The sequence below is a fragment of the Sus scrofa genome, chromosome 12, assembly GCF_000003025.6.
Source record: "Sus scrofa isolate TJ Tabasco breed Duroc chromosome 12, Sscrofa11.1, whole genome shotgun sequence".
NCBI lineage: Eukaryota > Metazoa > Chordata > Mammalia > Artiodactyla > Suidae > Sus > Sus scrofa.
In genome coordinates this window covers 11,112,179-11,132,640 of record NC_010454.4, presented here as the reverse complement: position 1 = coordinate 11,132,640, position 20,462 = coordinate 11,112,179, and the positions used below count along the sequence as shown (strand labels likewise).

The 20,462-nt window shown below is 39.6% G+C and overlaps 1 protein-coding gene across 12 annotated transcripts in view; it reads right to left on the bottom strand.

Annotated features, from left to right (window-relative positions):
- ABCA5 (ATP binding cassette subfamily A member 5) overlaps positions 1 to 20,462 on the bottom strand; it is a 134,225-nt gene that overhangs the window by 20,276 nt on the left and 93,487 nt on the right. For all 12 annotated transcript variants that reach the window (XM_021068102.1, XM_021068103.1, XM_021068105.1 and 9 more), the window contains 11 exons: positions 19,912 to 20,022; positions 18,512 to 18,687; positions 17,365 to 17,484; positions 15,887 to 16,025; positions 14,531 to 14,621; positions 14,213 to 14,352; positions 12,684 to 12,803; positions 9,953 to 10,154; positions 7,193 to 7,362; positions 4,031 to 4,158; positions 3,452 to 3,589 (listed from right to left, as the gene is read on the bottom strand). In XM_021068102.1, the coding sequence (XP_020923761.1) occupies positions 3,452 to 3,589; positions 4,031 to 4,158; positions 7,193 to 7,362; positions 9,953 to 10,154; positions 12,684 to 12,803; positions 14,213 to 14,352; positions 14,531 to 14,621; positions 15,887 to 16,025; positions 17,365 to 17,484; positions 18,512 to 18,687; positions 19,912 to 20,022 (1,535 nt within the window). The remainder of the gene's footprint in view (positions 1 to 3,451; positions 3,590 to 4,030; positions 4,159 to 7,192; positions 7,363 to 9,952; positions 10,155 to 12,683; positions 12,804 to 14,212; positions 14,353 to 14,530; positions 14,622 to 15,886; positions 16,026 to 17,364; positions 17,485 to 18,511; positions 18,688 to 19,911; positions 20,023 to 20,462) is intronic.

Genomic DNA, 20,462 nt, shown 5'->3' with positions numbered 1-20,462 from the left:
GACGGCAGAGTTAACATGCGGTGAGCTACGTGCCAATTTGACACTGATTAAAGAGCTATATGATCCTGGGCAAATTTTTATGTTTTCATCTTCTTAGGAAGTACATGCAATCATACAGCACAATTTTTTTTTTTTTTTTTTTTTTTTTTTTTTTTTTGTCTTTTTAGGGCCACACCTGCAGCATGTGGAAGTTCCCAGGTTAAGGGTCGAATCAGAGCTCCAGCTGCCGGCCTATACCACAGCCACAGCAACGTGGGATCCAAGCCTCATCTGTGACTGACACCACAGCTCACAGCAACGCTGGATTCTTAACCCACTGAGCGAAGCCAAGGATCGAACCCACATCCTCATGGTCACCAGCAAGAGTTGGTTACCGCTGAGCTAATAAGGCATAAAATTAAGCTTCACCATTTAATTAAAAGTAATCATGTTGGAGTTCCCGTCGTGGCGCAGTGGTTAACGAATCCGACTAGGAACCATGAGGTTGCGGGTTCGATCCCTGCCTTTGCTCAGTGGGTTAACAATCCGGCGTTGCCGTGAGCTGTGGTGTAGGTCGCAGACGCGGCTCGGATCCCGCGTTGCTGTGGCTCTGGCGTAGGCCGGTGGCTACAGCTCCGATTGGACCCCTAGCCTGGGAACCTCCATATGCCGCAGGAGCGGCCCAAGAAATGGCAAAAAGACCAAAAAATAAATAAATAAATAAAAATAAAGGCATTAGTTAAAAAAAAAAAAGTAATCATGTTGGAGTTCCCATCGTGGCTCAGCGGTTAATGAATCTGACTAGGAACCATGGGGTTGCGGGTTCGATCCCTGGCCTCGCTCAGTGGGTTAAGGATCCGGCATTGCTGTGAGCTGTGGTGTAGGTCACAGATGCGGCTCGGATCCCGCGTTGCTGTGGCTCTGGCATGGGCCCGCAGCTACAGCTCCAATTGGACCCCTAGCCTGGGAACCTCCATATGCCCCAGGTGCAACCCTAGAAAAGACAAAAAAAAAAAAAAAGTAATCACGTATGGGAAAAGCAGGTCACATGTCCACCAGGTCCCACAGCATGAGCTCAACCGTCAGAATGATCTCGGATGCCTTTACTGGTTGCCTGGACCAGACTATGAGTCAGCTCGGAGTGCTCCTTTTCGCCACTGGGAAAAGGCGTGCCCAAGCTCAGCTTCCTATGGGACTAGGAACTTCTTATTCCCAGTGGTAGGGGGAACTATAACTCCCACAGGCCCATAGATCCGGGCCCATACCGCAAACTTTTCCCCACAATCTAGTAAAAAGCTGGTGCCCCAAATGCAAGTTACCCAGAAGCACCCTCAACAAGGCCATTTTCTTATACTTGCTGTGTAGACAACATACACACGGGACAGGGAAGGTACTCAAGCAGACCCCGGCCCTAGGATGCACACACACACCTCTCCCAGTCACAGGAGGATGTGGGAGCAGGGTGCATCTGGCTGGCCCTGGCCATCTGAGTTTTTGGCAATAAAGCCAATTTCTTAATTCACACCAAATGATATTGTACAATTTGATTCAAACTCTGGTCCCTTACAGTGGAAGACCTAGAGAGAACCAACAATTACATAAGCTGAGTAGTACAAGAAGTGGAGGTTAATGAGATCACAGTTGGATTCAATTACACTGAATGTGATCATGAGGGCAGGGGTGGAATATAAATAAGATGATACCTATCAATAGTGAGTTCTAAGAAATCTCATTTCTTTCCGTCTGGTTTTGAAAAATGGTATGGTGACATGTCAGTGTCTGAGGGAAAACATACTGTCGCAAGATCTTTTGTAATAAAGATACATGCAAATGCAGTAACAACACCCTAAAAACATGTATAGGAATTATACATTTTGAACTATGGTTACTTCATGGAGGAGATGAGGAGACAGGACTGGGACGAACAAGCTGGATGTTTCAACTGTATCATTAAAGTTATAATAAATGAGAAAAAGTGTGACAGGATACTAATGTTTGAAGTATTTGGGTAGTGGTTGCTTATTTTCTGGAGGAATGAACTATTTCACCCCAGCAACAACAAAAAAAATCACAAGAGATGTGCTACCACTTCCATGATTTCAATATCACTTGTGCTCAGATGACTCACAAATATTTATTTCCTGTCCAGAAATCTCTCCAGAGTCATACACTCAAATGCCCACTCCATGACCATCGGGCACATGCCACGAGGATGATCAGTAACTCCACAGGCTCAAAACAGAACTCAGGATCTCCATTCCACCAAAACAAAGCCAAAATCTCTCTTCCGCCTACATTCTCGGAACTGGTAGGTGATACTACTATGCACCACTTTACCTCAAAATGTAAGAAATACGATACTTTCTTCTCCTTACCTCACAAAAGCATCAGTGATAAAGCATGTCACATATTTTAACATCTTGTCCCTCTCTCACTGTGGTTAGTGCCACTGCATTAAACCAGATGCTCATCTCTTCTCATCTAAACCATTCAGTAAAAGAACATCTGATCTGATTTCTCTAATTTTCTTCCTCCTCCTCCACGACAATTTCCCCCACAGAAATCCTTCCCCACCCAGGTGCCAGTGCTCCTTTTAAAATTCCAACTTTGTTCCCATGTCTGGTTAATCTTGATGTGATTTCCAGTTAAAGAGGGCAAAAGATCATAGCACACTGAAAAAAAATCTGGATGTGGATCAAGTAGCCATAAAGATAGAAAGTAGATTAGTGGCTGACTGGAGTGGGGGTGCTGAGGGGAAATGGGGGTGACGAACTGAGAGGTACAAAGGTTTCTTGGGGGAGTGATGAAATATAAAACGGACTGCAGTGAGAGTTGCAAAACTCTATGAACATAATAAAAAACCACTCAATTGTACACTTTACACAGGTGAGGTAGATGGGGTACAAAAAGTACCTCTCAATAAAGCTATTAAAAAAAACAGTATGGCAACAGAAAACAGGATACACTATTACAGAAAGGTATCTGTCTAATCATTTTTCAAGAGATGAAAAGCATTATTAGGGTGGAGAGAAAAATGTTGAATATTCTTTTAGAAACTCAAGTGAACGTTCATATCCATAGTCCAACAGTCCTATCTCAGGAGAATAAGACTGGGTGCCTTCGCAAGGTTCAATATCCAGTATGTAGATTTTGGCTGCCAATATCCATTTTTAATTACCTAAATTGTTCTTCTATGACTAATATAAAAAAGACTCATCCTTTACAAAAATATCAGTACCAAGACAGGACCTCCTTGAGCCTGAAGCAAAGTCATACTAGAGGCTCTTAAACCCAGAATACGAACCATCCCCAACCCAAGTTTTAAGACGAGGAGATATCACAAGATGAACATCTTCAGATTTCGTTTGCTATCACCACGTGGCTTTTATAGTTATTTTAAACACACACACACATGTATATATATATATATATTTTTTTCCCACTGTACAGCAAGTATTTAAAGTCTGTTTACCTGAATGAATGGGGTGTTCCAGACTTGAATGCTTTCTGTCACATTTAAATGATAAAGATAGTAGTTACTAATGATATTCATCAATACAGGTAAAGAATAAACCATAGTGCTGTTGAAAACAGCTGTAAAAACATAGTCCTGCGAATCAAAAAAATTGAAGAGTTATTACATATTTTATGTAAATATAAATGAATGGTACATGACTGCTATGTACCAAGCTTTTGGTACAAGTTGGTGAGCAACTGAGTTAATTCTCAGTAACTATACTGAAAACTGGTCCAACAAATCACAGAAATAATACTCACTGATAGATAAAAATAATCTGGTTTGGGATCTAGATGTTTGATATTTTAAACAAACAAAAAAACCCCATAAATGTAATTAAGCTCCTCATAGCTTTATATATGGGTCCTCCACCAGGACATAAAATATATCATAAGTAACACAGCTTGCTATTTCCAAAAGTAAATTTTAATTTCCAACTAATAATGTCAGATCAGCAAACGATTAATTTTAGAGGAAATATCTTCATCTTTTACAGGCTTCAGGTGAGTATTCACTGGCGCAGGTCACTCTTACCTTTTCTGACTGCATCACGTTGAAAGCTGCGCTGTGGGGAGCAGCAGACAGGTAGTCGCTGTCATTAAACATCTCCACCATTATGTTCTGGCTTGTGAAAAAGCTAATGAGATCACTGATATCCGAGTCTGGCGTTAGAAAATAAGCAAATAATAAAGGATCAGCTTAAATGAGGAACAGACACAGCCTTTTAATAACACTGGAAAGAGCTCCCTTTTTAGAGAAATGTTTTATCTTCATGAGCTAAGACATGATAATGAACACTGGCTCTGGGACCAGTCAGCCCGCATTCAAATCCAAGTCAATGCAAACCCAGGCCTTAGAACAGAACCTGACACACAGTGACTGTGCAAATTTTAGCTGGAATTGCTGCTCTTAATATTCCTCACTTTGAAAGTTTACCTGTAATACACACACGAAAGGTGGTTAAATGGTGAGAATAAAAATCTACCTGGCTGCGAACTATTACTTTAAGAATGGATAAGCGGAGTTCCCGTCGTGGCGCAGTGGATCCATGAGGTTGCGGGTTCAGTCCCTGCCCTTGCTCAGTGGGTTAACGATCCGGCGTTGCCGTGAGCTGCGGTGTGGGTTGCAGATGCGGCTGGGATCCTGTGTTGCTGTGGCTCTGGTGTAGGCCGGTGGCTACAGCTCTGATTCGACCCCTAGCCTGGGAACCTCCACCTGCCACGGAAGTGGCCCAAGAAATAGCAAAAAGACAAAAAAAAAAAAAAAAAAAAAAAAAGAATGGATAAGCAATGAGGTCCTGCTGTACAACACAGGGAACTCTATCCAGCCTCTTGGGATAGACCATGATGGGAGATAATATAAGAAAGGGAATGTGAATATATGTATGACTGGGTCACTATGCTGTACAGCAGAAATTGACAGAACACTGTAAAACAACTATACTTTCCAAAAATATTTTTTTAACCTACCTGGCAATTTATGTAACAAGGTAACCTGCCAGGCTCAGAAAGGCAGAAGCCAGGCTGTGGACTAGATAACATCTCTCCTGGGAGGATTTCTATGTGCCTTGAACTTTGAACAGACAAATCTTATAAATGTCAACTGCCTTAACTACCTTAAAGTATTATAAACACATAACCAGTCTATATTGTCTGGGTTGCCTGGAGCCTGTCTGAGATCTAAATCTATACCATCTCGTCTGGTGAGTGGAAACGGTTCCCTGTCTATCACCATCAAAGCCAGGATCTGAGGAAGGACAGTGTGGCTTTGACGGAAATCAAAACCCAACAGAGGAAGACACTATCAGCAAGTGAACAGTACGGCTGGGGGGCTTAGACCCGGCACCAAACGTGAGGGTGCTCTTAGTGACATGACACCCACCCCTCCTCCTGGGCCCTGCTGATCTGTCCTCCCCCAGATGCCGGAGCGGCCCTGCCCTCCTGCAAAGGAAGCTCTGTTGTAACTGAAGGAGCTTTGTGGGGAGGGTAAGACACCACCCAAGATGTACACACACAGCCCAGCGATTCCCAAAGGAAATGTGCCTTTAGAACCAACAAAAGGCCTAGGAAAATATGAGATGGACAGATATGCAAGCAATTCAGAAATACTAAAACACACACACACATACACACACACACACACACCAGATGGGACCAAACTTTGAAAATACTAGAATTTCTGCAGATCAGTGAGCGGGAACTCAAAGCAGAACTTCTTGAGATCCATATACAATTCCCCAAACATGAAAAAGAAGTCACAATATCAGAGTGCAAGGCTCCCTGGATACTATTTTTCAGCAACATGGAATGTACATTGAAACCAAAATAAGAATCCTAATGAAAGAAATAAATTGAAAAACATATTCTCTATTCAAAAGTGTCTTCTATCACTAAGGACATTCTTCCACCAAAAGAGTAAAGGTTGTATCACAAACTGAGAGCGAGAATTTAAGAGTGATGATTTTAACAGCCATCTGTAATGGTCCCTAACCATGACTATTATTTTAACACTGGGCAAAGCTTTTCAGTTAATAGCAAATCAAAGAGGAAAGATATGAGAACATAGGTGAAGGGCTGGGAAATGTTAAACCCCAAAGAATTTGTGAGTATAGAAAGGGTTATACGAGATACGACTTTCCGATATATTTCAGCAAGACCAGCAAATGAAGCTGCTTTTGTTTTACCATAAATTTGCCAGCGTTAGCTAACTTTAATTTTCTCTTCAAGAACCGTGGGGGTACAAACTATCTATGCAGATGGGAGATGTTAGAGAAACATTTAATTCATGTAAAATTTGGAATTAGCTTTTAATGTAAAAATCAAAATCTATCAGGTTTTTAAAAATTTATTCTGAGCTCTGCTCAAAGCCGTATGTTTAACTTTTTCCCCATATCTGATAATTATGTAAAAAGAATAATCAATAGCAAATCAAAAAATATCCATTACAAATTTAATGTATTTGATTACAGATATTTACATCTAATTAGAATTGTCCTTAATTCTAATTTTTTAGGTGGTCGTTAAGAATTGTTTAAACACTCACATTAAGATATATAACTGCATAAATAGTATATGCTGTCACTTTAAAGAGGGTTTTGCAATTTCTGAAGTTTATTTTGCTTATCATAAACTTTGAGATGAAACATGCTGCTCTGAGAATAATGTTGTCACTCTTAAAATAGAAATTTTATGAGGAGTTCCTATCATGGCGCAGCAGAAACGAACCAGACTAGGAACCACGAGGTTGTGGGTTCGATCCCTGGCCTTGCTCAGTGGGTTGAGGATCTGGCACTGCTGTGAGCTATGGTGTAGGCCACAGATGTGGTTCGGATCTGGTGTTGCTGTGGCTCCAGCACAGGCCAGCGGCTACAGTTCCAATTAGACCCCTAGCCTGGGAATTTCCATATGCTGTGGGTGGGGCCCTAAAAAGACAAAAAAAAAAAAAAAAAAAAAAGAAATTTTATGATTATAAACAGTATAAATCAGAATATTTCTGAAACTACCATCTTCACTTAAACCAAAATTTCACTCCTGTAATACATTACTCAGCATCAAAGAGTTTTATTTAATTTAGGTTTGTGTACACAGACCATGCCTTTAGCTTACACATATTTCTAAAATCCAAATCTCTGACCTCTATCTACCCTCGCCCCAAGCCCCAACCAACACACATTCACAGACCTTCACACACTCTCACCAGTAGAATTTTGAAGAAGCAGACTTGTTTTGTATCTATCAGGTTTATCTCCAGGTCTCAGGAAGTATAAGTCTGGAACAAGTTTGATGGGAACCACAGCATTTTTAAAAGAATGATGCACCAAAAACATAAAAATCTGAACTGCGAAAAAAATTAAAAGGAGAAGCAACCTGAAAGGGAAAAAAAATAATACAGTTCAAGGCATATTAATAAGTAAATCTACCAAAAAAAACTTCCTTCATGCAACAGTTAAAAAGTACTCATTAAGGAGTTCCCACTGTGGTGCAGTGAGTTAAGAATCCAAATGCAGTGGTTCAGGTCTCTGCAGAGGTACAGGTTCAACCCCTGGCCTGGTGCAGTGGGTTAAAGGATCTGGCACTACTGCAGCTGCAGCTTGGATTCAATCCCTGGCCCAGGAACTTCCATATGCCATGGGAGCGCCAAGGTCGAGGCAAAAGGGAGGGAGGGAGGAAGGAAGAAAGGAAGAAAAAAAATTCAAAAAGTAGCACGGGGGAGTAGAATTTCTTCTACTCTCCAAAATGGTCTCCTCACAATATTGGAAAGAAAGCCAATGATCAATGATAACATTCAAAGTTATATATTTTATATTAGAGCCACCATGAAATTTTTATGAGGCATATAAACCTGCAGTTTATAACTTTTTAATAAGTGGACATTATGTCACATTTACATCTCTATTCTCCTGAAGGAACTATTTCCTGTCCTACCTCTACCCTATTTATTCTCCAAATATTTTAGAAAACAGATGACACAAAAGTATTTTAGGTACAGTGAGGAAAATAAGAATACAGTGAAACTAAGAATGGTATCTTTGAAAGTGCATCCTAACCTTGTCAATTCCCATGTCTCCTCTAGAAGCAGAGATAAACTAGTCAGTTATAAGGATCATCACTGCCAGCTGGTCCCGAACATAATTTTATTCCTCATTCAAAATGCCCTTTTAGGGAGTTCCCGTTGTGGTTCAGCAGTAACAAACCCAATTAGTCCATAAGGATGTGGGTTCAATCCCTGGCCTCCCTCAGTGGGTTAAGGATCTGGCATTACCATGAGCTGTGGTATAGGTCACAGATGCGGCTCAGAACTGGCCTTGCTGTGGCTGTGGTGTAGGCCAGCAGCTGCAGCTCCGATTCAGCCCCTAGCCTAGGAACGCCCACATGGTGCACATACAGCCCTAAAAAGCAAAAAAGGAAAAAGGAAGACAAACAAAAGGCTCTTCTATTTGGAAGACAGATAACCTTCTATCTTAGCCTGCAAAATATCTCTACATTATTTGTGGCAGGTGTCACAACAGGTGGGTAGAGCTTAGATCACCACACTTTAGCGTTTTATAATTTTCAGAAACCCTATAATTTTGTTATTCTTAAATTGTTGTAAGCAGACCTAAATCAACACTGCCAAAAGCATACTGCATTGAACCCTAATGCCATATAAGTTAATAGGTGTTTTAGATTAAAAAGAAAGTTCATGGTTAAAAAATATTTGGAAACTCCAAATTAAAGCTGAAATGTCTTTACTGTAAAATCTCTCATGTGTATTAAAGAATGTGTATTTACCCGCATTCTTTAAGAGAGGAAATATAAGGTGCAATATTTTTTAAATGCATAGAAGGTAAAACACCTATTTGGCCACAGAACTCTTTCTGTTGTGGACGGAATGTCTGCCACCCTCCTCCCAAATTCAGACCCTGAAGCCCTAACCCCCAAAAGTGATGGTATTTGAAGATGAGGTCTTCAGGAGGAAATGAAGGTTAGATGAGGTCAGGAGGGTAGGGACCTCACGGGGGGATTAGCGCCCTTGGAAGAAGGGGCACCAGAGAGCTTCTTCTCTGCCTCTCTTCCTGTGAGCACAAGGGGGTCTTGTGGGCACAGCAAGATCGTGACACAAAGAAACTTCTGTTGTTCAAGTCACCCAGTCTGTGTTACTTTGTTACAGCAGCCAGAACTGAGATACTTCTATTGTTTTTCAGGAAGTATTTTATGAAAGTAGTATTCAGCTAAATAAACTGAAAACATGAAATATTTTTCTTTTACTAATGATGACACATGAATAAATCAGATACTTGACATTTCTTTGAGAGTGAATAAATGGGGGCAAAAAAAATGAATTCAGCATATTTCAAACATACAACAAAACTCTTATTCTTGGGTGAGTAAGATTTATCTCTACTCCTATTTTGGATTTAACAAGTATGTCATGTTATTTCTGAGTAATTCAATGCCTGGCAACACATGGGAACCCAACTGACACGGCACGGCTAAGTGGAAAAAGACATCATTTTGATCCCAGTTCTACCCTCTTTACAAACCCTTCTTTACATCTGTTTCTTCATCTGATAAATAAAGATAAAACTCACTCTTACTGCTGTTCATAAAAAAAATGCTAAAAAATATTAGAAATAGAGGTAAAACCATTGTGAAAAATATAAATGCAAAATAAAATTTAAATTCAATGACAGTAATTCAAAAATTATACAATTCGAGAATATTATTTGTCACTCTCTCAAGTTATAAATGAGACCCAAAAAATTCTAGTTTTAAAAAAGAGTAAGGCTCTTATGGTATTCAATGAAATTACTCGTAGCCATAAATTTTTTTTCTCTGACACTGTGAAATTACTGTTTTACTCTTTCAAAACCACATAGATTACTTATATATATCTACATTTTAAAGATGAAGGTGCTAAGTCCGGTTTGTATCCTTAAAAAAACGACGCATCCGGCAGAAGAGTGATGGTACTTACACTGATCTCACGGATTTGCTTTCACGTTTCAAGGTGAGGAGATGAAACTTGGCCATTGTGCACACCTGCTGTTTCCAGAGGCTCATGGTGCTCACCAGGGAAGCCTTGGTTTCGGAAAGAATAAGCAAGCTCTGCTCCATTTCATCAAAAGATTTTGAATCCAATTCTTCCTCTGGTGGCTGCTGAGTAAATACACTATAATCTATTGGCCAAAACAAAACAACAGAAAAGTATGATATGTTTCTAAAAAAGATGACAACCTTTGTGAAGCATGTATATTTCAAAGCAGGACACATCTGGCAGTGCGAGGAGACAAGGGGAGCTGACGGGAACTTTGGCGACATTATCGAAACTGAACGTGTGCACAGCTTACGACCCAGGAATTTTCTATAAGGGATAAATCCAACGGAGATATGAACAGAAGTTCATATGTACAAGGATAGTCTTAGCTAGTGCCTGATCAAATACCCTTACGCTGGAAAGAACCCAAACAGGTGAGTGACTAAATAAGTCCATCCTCAGGTGAATGAGTCAGTCAGTCATTACACATCCCTGTAATAGAACAGTGTAAAAGAGTGGAAGTGAACAGATGGCTCTACACTATAGGAGGGTGACCTTACAAACACTGCATTAAGTAAAGGAAACCAGAATATATGTAAGTAAAAGACACATGCTGTGTGATGGGTTCCACCAGACAAAAACCAGACAAAACAACTCCATGGGGACAGAATTCAAGATTTGTTATTTTCATAACAGTGGTTCAGTTGAAGAGATGAAAACTGGCGGCAGTATGAAGAAGGACTTGAGATAAATTTTTTTAAAAAGTGAACATTAAAAATTTTAAGAGTGTAGCAGAACAATACATAAAATAATATTTAGGTACAACCTGGTTGTCCTGGCTTCCCACCACCTCAAGAGTCAGAATAATTCACTAGATAAACAGTCTAATGTCTCTCTCTCTTCCCTGATACAGTGGACTAATCAACCTAAAAGGGGGTGCTAAAATGCTATAAATCACATTCGTGGTACTCAGTGAGCATGAATTTGCCATCTACAGAATTTGGCAGGTACTAAGCTTTAAAAAATAAAACTACTGGAGTTCCTGCCGTGGCTCAGTGGAAACGAATCAGACTAGTATCCATGAGGATGCAGGTTTGATCCTTGGCCTTGCTCAGTGAGTTAAGGATCTGGTGTTGCTGTGGCTGTGGTGTAGGCCACTGGCTATAGCTCTGATTCGACCCCTAGCCTGGAAACCTTCATATGCTGCAGGTGTGCCCTAAAAAAAAATTAAGACCAAAAATTAATTAATTAATTAAAACTATTAAAATTGGTCAAACTGAAAGTGGGCTGATATTAGAGGTAAATTTATTTTGGGTAAAGGTCAGAAATAGATAAGATACAAAAAAGGCTAATAATACCGCAAAAGAACACACCCTTCTCACCTTTATTCCCACAAACCAAACATTTCTAGAAACCACTTCATATATCTCAAAATAACAGGACACACACACCATCTAATTCTCCTCCACCATCCCCAGGACTTCAAACATAATCACTGATGACACAGGCTACATCCTGACCTCTGACTTCCTTTATTTCTTCTATTCCTGTACATTTATCTCTACTCAATTTCATCAAGCTGGATAGATGCCCAAATTTAAGATATCTCTCCACGTGTATGAGATCCAAAATTCTTACGTGAACTTTCCTTCGCTAACTTCATTTGGATACCACATCCTCATCGTGAACCTGACTTTCCTCCATGCCTGAGAGAGACATCCCCGCTTCCTTTGCTCTCCTGACCCATCAACACAACTGTCTTGCTAAACTTCCATCCTAAAAAGGGTTTCTTCCACTCACTTTTTCTTTTTTTTTTTTTTTTTTTTTTTGTCTTTTTGCCATTTCTTGGGCTGCAGGGACCGAACCCGCAACCTCATGGTTCCTAGTCTGATTCATTAACCACTGCGCCACGACGGGAACTCCAGCAATGATTCTTGACTCCTCCCTTCCCCAACCCCTAACTCTAATCCATCAGCAAGTACCCCTAACACAACCCCAGTCTATTCACGTTTCCCTATTTTCACAATCATCCTAGTTTAAGATGAACTGTAATTGTTTCCTAACTAATCTTCCTGCCTCCAATCTTCCTCTATAGTCCACTCATCATTCAACAACCAGAATGCATTTTTTAAAAATGCAAATCAGATCATGTTACTCCTTTGCTTTCAATCTCTCCGATACCTTCACATCATACTAAGAAAACAAACTGAACTCTTTCCCAGATATTCAAAGACTAAACATGAGGCGGCCCCCTGTCCACACCTCTGACCTCACTACCACTGCCCTCTCCTTGGCTCTCCATGGTGGCCTGTGTTCTGTCATCAAAAACATCCAACTCGTTCCTCAGTCAACACCTCTGTAGTACCAACTCCCTTTGTTTGGAAGGCTCTGCAGTACAATCTTATTTTTCCTGCCATCTGGGTCTCACTTTAAATATCACCTCAACAAGGTCCTCCCTGAGATACAATCTCAGCTACCTGCCTCCCAAGACCACCCCCTACTTCCTGCATAATGCCTCTCACTATCAGTACATACCTGAACTACTTCTTCACCTGTTTATTTCTATCCTTTCTTCCCCCAAATCTAAATGTCACAGGCTGGTACAATTATTTATCTTGTTCACCATCTGTCTGGTTCACTGCCTAACATGTTTTGTTAGTTTTGTTTTTACCGGCTTGGTCGATTTCTGCTTCAACTTCTAGCTTCAAGAATACGTCTTCCAAAGTCGTCATGGAAACACCATAAGAAATGACACCCAAATTTGAATGAGCGTCTAGAGCAGAAAATAAACCTAAAAGAAAAAAAAATTAAAGAATGTTGTGTAGTTAACCATACTCCCATGAATTTTTCTAAAATATCCTTTAAAAATAGGATATGACCAAATTTACTCTGCTAGCACAGTGGTTCTTCAACTTTTTGGTCTCAGGACCCCTTTAACATTCTTAGAAATAGCTAAAAAAACCTCAATGAATGTTTAAGGAGATATACCTATTAAATATGTATCATAACATAAATTAAAACTAAGAAATATTTTATAGACAGAAATTATAGGCAGAGTACATTAAGCTGACACGAGCACTTCAATTCAGTTAATTAATGATTCCTTTTTCTTAAAAGAAACCAATTAAACCAACAGAAAATTTCTATCTCATTACAGGAATATTATGGGAATTCTGCACAACGTATCTACAATACATTTAATTCCTTTTGATTATTGAGAGCTCCCTAAAAAGGAGTTCCTGTTGTAGCACAGAGGTAACAAATCTGACTCGTATCCACGTGGAGGACACGCGTTCAATCCTTGGCCCTGCTCAGTGCGTTAAGGTGAGCTATGGTGTAGGTCATAGATGGAGCTCAGATCTAGCATTGCTATGGCTGTGGTGTAGGCTGGCAGCTATAGCTCTGATTCGACCCCTAGCCTGGGAACTTCCATAGGCCACAGGTGCAGCCCTAAAAGAGACCAAAAAAGAGAGAGAGAGAGAGAGATCCCTAAACAAATAAAGAATACTGAGTTTGAGTTCCTCATCAAGAAGAAAACTAATGCCGTGAATAAAATAATCCAAAAGTTTACCATGTAATAATGTGATTCATTATGAAATTATGAAACTGGAAAAGAACTTGGAAGACATACAGACGACTATACATGTGTGTATGTATATATGTGTGTGTGTGTATACTCATTTGTGTGTGTGTGTATACTCATTTGTGTGTGTGTGTATACTCATTTGTGTGTGTGTGTATACTCATTTGTGTGTGTGTGTGTATACTCATTTGTGTGTGTGTGTACATGTATATTTACATTCCTATTCCCAGGAGGCCTGCAAAGGGAGCAACTTCTTCCAAGGATCAAACTCGCACCACAGCAATGACAATCCTTAACTGCTAGGCCACCAGGGAATTCCAATTTCTTTCTTTCTTGACAACAATGCAAACAATTATTTATGTAAGTTAATGTATTAATTGCAGTTTCTTGCATATCATTTATTAAAAAAAAGAAACATGTTAGCTTACAGAATTTCTGATTTTTTTTTCCAGAATTTCTGATTTTCAAAAGCAAAATAAATCAGAAATGGAATATGAACTCTGGCTACCAGGGAACTTGTAAATATTACATAGAAAAATAAACAAAGTAAATTAAGAAAACTCATTCCCAATGCAAGATCCTGGTTCAGCAATCAAGAAATTGAATTTAGGGCATACCTGAAAATTTGTCCATGTCCTTGAAAGGCAAACTGTACACAAGCTGTTGGTCATTCTGCTGTAATAAAGTAGCTGCAGGTATATGTTGTTTAACCAGAGAAGAAAGTGATTCCGTGGCACAGTACCTGTCTATGTACATGCTGAAGAAAACCAAATATCATAATTTTCTATGATTAATCAGTAAACAACCAAAAGTAAATTCTGAATGCTTTAAGTTACAGTGTCATGAAAAGTGGCCAAAGCACATTATGGCAAACCCTAAAAATAGTAACAACAGATTAGTATAATAAGAACAAGTCAATAAAGAAGGAACAGTACCTGAGGCGGTAGCCAATCCCCCATTTACTTTTGAGAAAAATTGAAGAACCAACACACTTTAACATTCCTTGTGATATGACAGCTTTCCTATCTGCAAAAAGAGATTTGCATTTCAATTTTAAGGTTAGTGACAGCATTAATAACTAGCCATTATATTTTATGGATTATTGTCCGAGACACCAATGTATTATTAGCTCGTTCAATTATCACAACTACCTTATGAGGAGGGTATTGGATTAACATCACCCACCTTTTCAAGGAGAACATCGAGGCAAAGAGAAAATACACAGTTTGCCCATGTTTCCCATGGCTATCAAGTGGTGATAATAAAGTAGCTCCAGGCATATGTCACCCCGGCCGTCCAACTCCAGACTCCACTTTCCTACTACTGCTCCAAACATCTCAGGCTTTTCTTATACGGTTTACTAGTACTAATAGGGGCACTTTCATAATTTCCTTAATAACCAAATGTAAAAATTACAAGAAAGCAACAAAAACAAAAAGTTCATTTTTTTAAAAAAAAGATACTACTAAAATAAAAAATGAATGACATGCCCAAATTCTTAGATTATGTTATAAACAGATTTTATTAGAGGTTGCTCCGGAATGGCAAACTCTTGGATCTTATCATGGTTACTAAAAATCATGGGCTGGCTTAAAATTGGATTCTTTTTATGTGTGAATGGGTTTAATAGTGTGCCCGAGGCTGCCAACCTTAGAAAGGCCTGCTGCCAAGGCTGGTTCCGACTGGCATCTGGAAACCTGGTCTGGAGAGGGGAGAGCTCACCACCCCAGGACAGATACGGGGGGCTCGCTGCGCCTACGCGGCAGGACAATGCAGATGGTATTTAACACTGGCTCCCTGCTCGGCAGCTGGCACTGGGGACCTGCCAGGCAGAGGTCCCACAAGACCAGCTCCCAATAACAACCTTGGACACTGAGTCTCTGAAGAGCTTCCTGCGCAGGCGGCGTCTCGAGGGGGCTCTAACAACGCACCGAGGGAGAGACTGAGTGCATCCCGTGGGGCTCCATCAGGAAAGGACTCTTGCAGGTGCATCTGGTTTCCCCAGACCTCGTCTCACGTGCCTTTCCCCTTTGTTGGCTCTGCTTTCCCTGTAATAACTCACGCCTAGACTGTGGCTATGGTGAGCCCTCTGAGCTTCTGTGGCAAATTACTGGGACCTGGGGTGGTCAGGGGGATTCCAACACAAAAGCATGTGAATGTTTAAAAACTGTGACAGTTTTGTGAGAAACCCCCCACTTCTCTACGTATTCCTCAGAGTTTAGCACGACTATGGCCTGTCTCCCATTTGGCCCCAAACCTCATCCTTTAAAAAAAGAGAGTAACAATCTCACCAGCAAGAATGTCAGCTTCATCCATGAAATGAGTAGTAAACACTGTCACCCGATTAGATTTTCTGTATTTCAGAAGATTCCAAACAATATGACGAGAACAGGGGTCCATTCCGGCTGTAGGTTCATCCAGCAACAATATCTGTGTGACAAGGGGTGGGGGGCGGACAGGGAATCCTCAGGGAAAGTATATGATATTTATGTGGACACTGCAAAGCCTCCCTATTTAGTCACTATATCCAATCAGACATACATTAGATCTGGGTTTTCCATTCACATGTGAGTTTGCCTAAACTTGAAAAACTAAGAGTCTGGCAGATGAATACTTCCCCTGGTTTCCTTTTAAAAGACTAATGTCTGTAATAAGCAAAGCGTAAGCATAACAACAATTAGGTAAACTAAAAAATAAAATATTAAGTATATTGCTTTTACCTGAATAATTAAATTTTGTAGATGTAACAATTGCTTGTTAGAGAATTATGTTCTGTATCAGTTCAGGGAAGCAATTTAAGACTATTGATAATTTCAAAACCACGGTGATGGGAGATTAGGAGGAAGATAAATTAAGATACATTAAGAACCAGAGTTCTGCAATGGCTCAGCAGAAACGAATCTGACTAGTATCCATGAGAATGCCGGTTCGATCCCTGGCCTCGCTCAGTGGGTTAAGAATCAGGCTTTGCCGAGATGTGGTATAGGTTACAGACGCTGCTCTGACCTGGCATTGCTATGGGTGTGGCACAGGCCAGTAGAAGCAGCTCCAATTTGACCCCTTGCCTGTGAACTTCCATATGCTGTGGGTGCAGACCTAAAAAAAATAAAAGATAAAGCCAGAACCCAGAGTTCTCCCCAAGCTACAGCAGCAAGGGACATGTGACAGGATGGTGGCGACCGAGGGGGCTCCTACAGCACTGCCATGAGCTATGGTGTGGCACACACCTAGCAGCTATGGTGTGGCACACACCTAGCAGCACTGCCATGAGCTATGGTGTGGCACACACCTAGCAGCTTTCCAGCACTGTGCAAAGCACTTTCTACAGTACAAAGAACAACACAAAGAGATACAAACAAAATCAAATCAACAGAACAGTGAAAAACTGAACTACTCCTTTGATTTTGCTCTAATTTTTAAATTTTTATTATAACCATTACAAATACAGAGAGAACTAAAGAGAACAATAGAACAAAATCTTTTATAGCCACCATTGAAATGTGATGCGTTATTTTTTCTTCAGATCTTTTTTCAAAGATATAACTGAAGTCTGCCCTATTCATTCCTTCCTAGAGATGACCGTTATCTTAAAGATGGTGTGTACGTCTCTGACTTCAGTTTTAAAAGCTCATTATTACAGTTATGTCTATAATACTTTACGTATGTATAAAATTCACATACTGGAGACATATATATATATTCCTACAACTCACTTTTTCACTCAACATAACTTAAAATTCCCTCATCAACGACACTGATATTTGCTTACCTTTGGATTCCCAAGAACAGCAATTCCTAAAGACAGTTTTCTTTTTTGACCACCGCTTAACTTTTTAGCCTGATTATCTTTGATAGCTTGCATGTCTAAGTCCAGTAAAACCCTCTGTACCTATAAAAGTAAAACAGGAATCATGTTTATTTTTTACAACACATGATCTATATAATTACCAATATCAGGGTCCAGTCCCCTCCTCTCCCCTCTGCAGCTGCACTTGCGGCATATGGAATCGAACTGGAGGGATCGAACTGGAGGTGCAGCAGCCACAGCCATGGCAACCCTGGATCCGAGCTGCAACCACAGCTAGCAGCAACACCATGTCCTTAACTCACAGAGTGAGGCCAAGGATTGAACCCACATGCTCACAGAGACAACCCATTGAGCCACAACAGGAATGCCCCCATGTTAGTTTTTAAGTGTTCCAATTTTTTTTCTTTTTAGGGCTACACCTGGGGCATAAGGAAGTTCCCAGGCTGGGGGTCGAATTGGAGCTGCAGCTGCAGCCTACACCACAGCCATGGCAACACCGAATCCAAGCTACACCTACAACCTATGTCAGATCCTCCAACCCACTGAGCGAGGCCAGGGATCCAAAGCTGCATCCTCAGGGGCACTGCTGAGTTCTTAACCTGCTGAGCCACAACAGGAACTCCGAGTGTTCCAATTTCAATACCAGCTTTTAAAACAGAAGCTCTTTTAGGCTCCACAGCTCAGCGGTTAGGGTACTGGTCTTGTAAAAATGTTTAGTACAGATTTAATTTTAATATATATTTATGTGTAATTTTGAAACGACAGAGAAAGATTCCTGATAGAAGGGTCTGTTTCACTTCTGCGGGGACAGGATCAATATGAGGGCTCTACATGTGCGTGGGGGGAAGGGGGATGGATGTGAAAAGAAAAGAGAAAGAAATGACTCTACTGAGAGACTGTTACCCTCCAGCTGAAACGAGGACTATTTCATACGTGCTACAACTTTTGCTCCCAGTTCTGGTTAATTCTTTGTAATAACTTCCTGTTTACCAGCTCAGAACAGGTTTTTACATTTAGATTTTCAAGCATATTTTTATTATGCAAGTTGTTGCAAAAGGTTATTAGTTTACAGGGAATAAAAGTAAAGATTTCCATATAAATAACATACTTCTTGTATTACATTATTGGCTGGTATTCCTTTGATTGAAGCCAAAATGGATAAGTTTTCTTCTACTGTCAGAACATCAAAGTGTATATCTAACTGCGGACAAATGCCAATCATCTTTCTTGCTTCAAACATTTCATCTATTTCAGAGACTCTGTGTCCATATATGGATGCAAACCCTAAAAGCAAAATATGTATTTATAATGAATATAATAAGTATTAAAAAGTACATATGCTTTAATATGTAGTAATAATTTGTTAGTTATATGTAATGGACATATAAAGTAAGAGTTCATATAAATTTGGAAGGTAAAACACACCCTTATTTCCATCCTACTGGTGACGTTCTTCCACTTACACTGCAATCTCCTTTCCCTTCATTTTCAGGTCATATTACGGAGTGGAAAGAGCAAGGAACCAGAAGCTTAACACAAACATACTTACCTATCAGTGCACTAATTATCCTAATGTCCAGTAACAATTTTCCTTCATTTCCAGGCATCACGCAATGATGAGGAGAACAAAGAACTTAAAATTTACCCCTAACAAGCTGTATGGCCTTAAGAAAATCAGAGTCTAAATTCCAGCTTTTGTCTTCTAGAAACTGAATATTAATATATCCCACTTTACTTAAGAACTCTTAAATCGATGTGCTAATGTACAGAGAATCATCATGGAGATTATTCCCATAATCATAAGGCAATGAATTCTCATATGAATGTAAGATGTTATACCTCTCATCAAAGAGTGACACAGAGATAAGAAATAAAACCAAATTAATTTTAAAAGCTAAACTACATTTTAAAAGGTGTAGATTCAATACATGGAAATTCAGTCCCTTCTTAAAATAGTTATTGTACTGCCAACACTTATTTGGCTACTGTGGAAATATGGAGGTGATATACTGAATTCTCACCTACAGGGCAATCACATACAACAATTACATGTTTGAGGTACTGCTCTTAAAATTTTTTTAGGAGATAGTACTGACATTTACCCTTCTCTCCTTTTGAACTACTGTTGCATTCTTAGAAATCTTTATTTTCTCAAGTGAAATGTCTACAGGCCTCATTTAATTTCCAATGAATTACTGGTTTATCCTTTCTTGAAAATGAGGAATAACCAACATACACAAAACATCAGAGAAATTAGATACAGAAGTAGATGAAATCAGATTAGACTTTTACTTTATTAAATGTGACTGAATCATTTTTGTTTTCTATTAAAGAATAAAAATAAAAAAGCTAATAGAGAAAACATTATAGACACAGAGGTTGATCCCAAATCACTGACAAAAATTGTTTAATCAGTACATATTTCAAAGATAAATGATTATACCATGATACCTTTGTTAATAACACTCATAAAACAAAGTAAGAGTTTTTAAGTCAGAGAACTCTCACCATCAGAAGGCGGGCAAAGTCCACAAAGAATATTCATCAATGTACTCTTTCCTGTCCCACTGTGGCCAAGGAGTGCAGTAATCTGACCCTCATATATGTCAAATGACAAATCTAGTTCAGGAAACAAGAAGATTCAAATGCAATTTTTATTTCTGTTGACCCATGTAAGATAAATCACAATACTTGAGTGATCTTGAAATAAGCCAATAAATTTAGAGACCAATTTAATGTTACCAGCCTATTTAATAATATTTAATATACCACAATAATAATTACTTGTTATAGTCAATAGTATGAACAGTAAGAAAAGTAATACAAAATAAAACATTTTTTTTTCCTTACGCTAACAGATTTGGAGGGGGCATGAAATATTGGGGGGAGGGTTTCTGTGTTTCTACTTTGGGAAATTTCCAAGGGTATTTAAACACAGGGACAAAGTAAAATTTTTCCCTAGGGTATGTACAGGCATGTTACATACACTGGCAAACAGTTACAGATTTCCCTGGTGGCTCAGTGGGTTGAGGATCTGGTGTTGTCACTGCTGTGGTGTA